We start from the raw sequence: 5,197 nt of genomic DNA, 5'->3' as shown, positions 1-5,197 counted from the left end.
AGTAAGCGTACAAATAATAATGTTATCTATTGTGAATGAGGACGGTTACCTCTATATGTCAGAAGAAAAATATGCATTTTTAAATACTGGTTAAAACTTAGAAATACAAATAATTGTATTTTAAAAGAATGTTTTGATTACATGATTTTGAATAAAGACAGTTGGGTTGTAAGTATAAAACAAGAATTGTCTGAATTGGGATTAACATATTTATGGGAAGAATCGGGATTTGGCCAGAATACATACAAGATAATTGAACAAAAATTGTTAGATATATATATATATATAAGCAAAATATTTTTTCATCTTTTGTAAATTCACCAAAATGTTTTTTATATCAACACAGTATTGATAATTTTTGTTTACAGTTCTATCTTAAAAAACGATTGATCCCAATGGAAAGAAATATATAACAAAATTTCGGACGTCTTCACACTCTTTGAACATTGAGAAGGGTAGGCATAACAATATTTCAAGAAATAATAGGATTTGTACATTTTGTAACCTAAATGAGTTAGAAGACGAATTTCATTTTATTTTAAAATGTCCTTTTTATAACGGTTTAAGAATTAAATATATCAAAACATTTTATTACAAGAAACCCAGTGTCTTCAAATTGGTAAAGCTTCTTAGTGTAAATAATACAAAAGAACTCAATACTTTAGGAAAGTTCCTACAACAGACTGCAAAGTTTCGATCTTCATGTAACTTATGAATACTGTATTTGCTTCGACATATTATTCACGTGTATTGTTATATGTATGTTGAAATGCATTGTTTTATATCCTCAAAATTGTATATGTATGTCTATTCACCCTCTACTGTATTATCTTATATTATTACTCGTATGGCTGCATGTTTGATTGCTGAAAGACGAATTTGATAACAAAGCGCACAAGTTGCTGTCCTAACGTAATGTCAAAATGAAGTTGTGACTTTTTTGCGTTATTTAACAATATAAATATGCATAACACAAACATTACTGTAAGTAAATGGATGCAAAATCTACCTGGATCGGGTTTGTACAATGCTATTTATATTTATAAAACACTGCCCAGATTCTCATGTTTACTGAGGGAATGACGTGATGTACAATTCGTGATCAAACACACTCCTTGGTTTCAGAGGATTGTTGTATAAATCGACATAAAACAACACTCATATTTGCTAAAATAACGCATTTTGAGAGTAGACCCCTTCCTTTGAAAACCAAAATTAATGGTAGCCCCTCCCTTCAAAGACTATTTGATCCGCCCCTGCACTAATACAACAAAATGTGTAATATTAAGGAAATAAAATTCGAACACATAATATAGGATTAGCTCATTATTCCACTACACTCAATCTACAACAGGAAAAAAATGTCACGTATATCAAAACACAAACCACAAATATGTATTTGGCTCCACTGCATGAAATCCCCCCCCCCCCTCCCTTTGCGTCCAGTCGTTTTTAAGTACACATATGCTAATTATATTGTACAAATGGCCGAATTCAATATGAAAAGGGGTATAATCAGAGAAGTTATATATATATATATATTATATATATATATATATATATATATATATATATATATATATATATATATAACCAACAGTGTCGTGGCCTTTTCAGTGCTTTTATATATATATATATATACATTATTTGCAGATTAAAATTTTTAAGGAAAGGAAATTTTTGTTTACGCCTGACGTAAATGTAGACATAGCTACCCAGCATGAACTAGGTCATACAAAGTTTTAAAACTATTTACACAATCGATAACACGTAGATAGCGTATACAGACTGACACGCCGCACAGGTATTTGATTCTCAGGACTAGACGGAAGGTCGAAAGAACAGGGAGGCCATGTTGGATTTTAAGGTGAAATTATAGACTGTGTGAATTAATGATCGCTGTGTTTTATATCATATTATAATTCTATTTTGTTGATTGTTTTAACTTGTCAAAATCTTTATAATAACATTTCGATTTTATTTAATTAACAGTAAATTCCTCGTCCCGGCATCAGAAATGCATCCCCGGCGCAGTGCTCAGGAAGTCCTGCTATGCGACCTCTGTGAAACTGTCCCACTACAGAGTCATTGTGAACTTTGTAATATAAATCTCTGTGTTAACTGTGTAGGAAAACATCTCTCAGACTCGTCTAAAAGACACAATGCAGTGCCGTTTATACAGAGAAAGGCTACCCCTAAGTACCTGAAATGTCTGAAACACACCAATAAACACTGCGAATTACATTGCGAGGAATGTAACATTCCTGTCTGTTCTACCTGCGTCTCCTCAGGTAAACACAAAGGTCACGATATAGCAGATATTCTTGAAAAACTCAGCGCTAAAACAGAAAGTTTAAAAAACGATCTGGAAGAATTAGAGACGAGAATTTATCCCCGATATCAAGAAATGGTGTTCGATGTCCAAATTAAGAAAGTCAACTTAGAAACAAAGTACGGGAAACTGACCACAGCTACTGACCAACAAGGAGAAGTCCTACACCAGGAGGTCACCGCCATTGTCAACCGACGGAAATCCGCCATTGCGGAGATGAAAACTAAACATTTGGACGCGCTGAAAAAAAATACAAATGAAATCATACAGAAAATGGCGCAACTCAAACAGATCATGTCCGACTTGAAATCAATCCTAAAATCAAATGACGTCTCCTTAACATCTACTTACAAATCTAGGAATTCCGAATTTAGAACATTACCGCCTAAAGTCCGAGTTACAGTACCAAGTTTATCTACTCGGAAAATAAACAAAGATCAGCTCAATGAAATGGTTGGTTCTCTGTTGCCATTATCCATTAACACAGAACATGGCCAACCAATGAAGTCAGCAGAAGCTGTATCGTCTCCTCCAGTCAAACCACTGCTTGATGAGCCGCGAGTAACCGCCACCATAGACACTGGGTATAGTGGACTATACAGTGTTAGCTGTCTGAGTGAAGATCAAATCTGGACACGCGGGAAGAACAAAATCATGAAGCTCCTCAACCTTCGGGGTACACTACTGACATCAATACAAACCAACTCAGGGAGCTGGCCAACAGAAATATCAGTGACAAGGGACGGCGATCTTGTTTATACTGACTTTAATGTTAACACTATAAACCTAATAAAGAATAAACAGATACAGAACGTGATCACACTACAGGGGTGGAGACCTCTCTTTGTTTGCAGTACCGCCTCTAACGATATCCTGGTTACCATGGTCAGTGATGATGAAGCACAATCCAAAGTTGTGCGTTACTCTGGCTCCACAGAGAAACAAACCATTCAGTTTGATAATCGGGGCCGTCCTCTCTATTCATCTAATTATAACGATAAATACATCAGTGAAAACAGGAACCTGGATATCTGTGTGGCTGACCGGTCAGCTAGAGCAGTAGTGGTGGTCAATCAGTCAGGAAAACTCCGATCTAGATACACTGGTCATTCCTCTAATACCAAGCAATCATTTGATCCAGTCGGCATCACTACAGACAGCCAGAGTCATATCCTGACAGCAGACCTTAACAATCACCGTATCCACATCCTAGATCAGGACGGACAGTTCCTCCGTTACATTCATTGTGATTTAGATATTCCATACGGTTTATGTGTGGACATCAGAGACAACCTCTTTGTGGCTGAGTATGGCACTGCTAAAGTGAAGAAAATCCAATATCTATAAACACAGTGTTAATTACACAGCTCTACAGTGTTAATTACATAGCTCTACACAGTGTTCATTACATGTTTGAAAAATGTTCATTAAGCATCTAAACACAGTGTTATTTACAGCTGCTTGTTAATTACACTTCGGTGTTAATTACATTCCTGTGTTAATTACAGCCTCGTGTTTGTGATGTGTAACATGTACTTGTGATATTACTTGATAGAACATTAATGTCTCATTGCTGTTTAGTAATCATATCTTACAATACACGTATCATTATATTTCGTTGAATATCATTAATCTTAGCAGACTAATTACTAATTGCTAATTATATTCTGTTACTAGTTATCTATCTCTATACAATTTTTCAACACAAGTGAATGTAAATGAGTTATTGTTAAGTACTTAGGAATGTCACTTTGTTAGTATTTTCTGTGTAGCCTTGAATCATAGTACATCCACTACTGAGTACTTGTATGTATGTATATATGGACTTGTTGCAGTGTGAAAAACTACTAATTAAACATTATTCTGTTTGTTAATTATATCATTCAATATGTGTTTGATTTTACAATGTATATATTAGATAAACATGACACAGAATTCAGTCTTACATTATTACTGAATATTTACTTAGATTTGTAGTACTGTAACAGAGGGTGACCCCAAACGTCCAGTCTTTATCACAGATCTTTAAAGTCCAGGTCACAGTCTTCTGTTTGTCATCAACAACATCACACCATTTATCTAAATCTCCACCATCTTACAAAATAAACAAATTGTAATCATATCAAACTAAATTGTTAAGTATAGTTTGTGATATATTTACATGTTTACCTAGATGTCAATGTAATGGGAAGGAAAAGAAAATATGGCTGAACCGGGAATCGAATTCAAAGTCCTTGATTCCCCTTATATGACATGACCAGGAATAGGACCAGATACCCCTGTATTACATATGTAATAGTCAGGTGCTCTAACCACTGAACTATCCAGATTGATATCAATGGTTTGACCGGACTGGAAATCAAACCGATACTCCTGTATTACATATGTAATAGCTAGGTGATCTAACCACTGAGATGTCCAGATTGATATCAATGGTTTTACTGGACCAGGAATCAAACCGATATATCTGTATTATATATGCAAGTCAGGTGCTCTGATCACTGAGTTATCCACGCCGATATCCACAGTATGAAGTGAGTTTTTAGCTTTTCTGATCGCCTGTTGTTCGTCGTATGTCCGTCTGTAATTTCTTCTCCAGAACCACTGGGTCAATTTCAACCAAACTTCGCTAAAGGTATCTTTGGGTGAAGGAATTTCAAGTTTGTTCAAATGAAGGGCCATGTCTTTTTCAAAAGGGAGGTAATCACAAAAATGCAAAAATAGGGTAGGGTCATTTAAATATCTTCTCAAGAACCACTGGGCCAGAAAAGCTGAAATTTACAGGAAAGCTTCCTGACATAGTGCAAGTTTGTTAAAATCATGGCCCCCACAGGTAGGATGGGGCCACAAGAGGGGATCATTTTT

The 5,197-nt window shown here is 35.3% G+C and overlaps 1 protein-coding gene across 1 annotated transcript; it reads left to right on the top strand.

Annotated features, from left to right (window-relative positions):
- The first annotated feature begins 1,753 nt into the window (after nt 1-1,753).
- LOC125661960 (tripartite motif-containing protein 2-like) lies at nt 1,754-4,261 on the top strand. Its single transcript, XM_056146472.1, has 2 exons — nt 1,754-1,867; nt 1,993-4,261. The coding sequence occupies exon 2, from the start codon at nt 2,018-2,020 to the stop codon at nt 3,677-3,679; it is 1,662 nt and encodes a 553-aa protein (XP_056002447.1). The 5' UTR covers nt 1,754-1,867; nt 1,993-2,017; the 3' UTR covers nt 3,680-4,261.
- The last annotated feature ends 936 nt before the right edge of the window (nt 4,262-5,197 follow it).

Source organism: Ostrea edulis, chromosome 8, assembly GCF_947568905.1.
Source record: "Ostrea edulis chromosome 8, xbOstEdul1.1, whole genome shotgun sequence".
Taxonomy (NCBI): Eukaryota; Metazoa; Mollusca; class Bivalvia; order Ostreida; family Ostreidae; genus Ostrea; species Ostrea edulis.
Note: the sequence above shows the minus strand (reverse complement) of the source record. Positions and strands in the feature narration are given on the sequence as shown.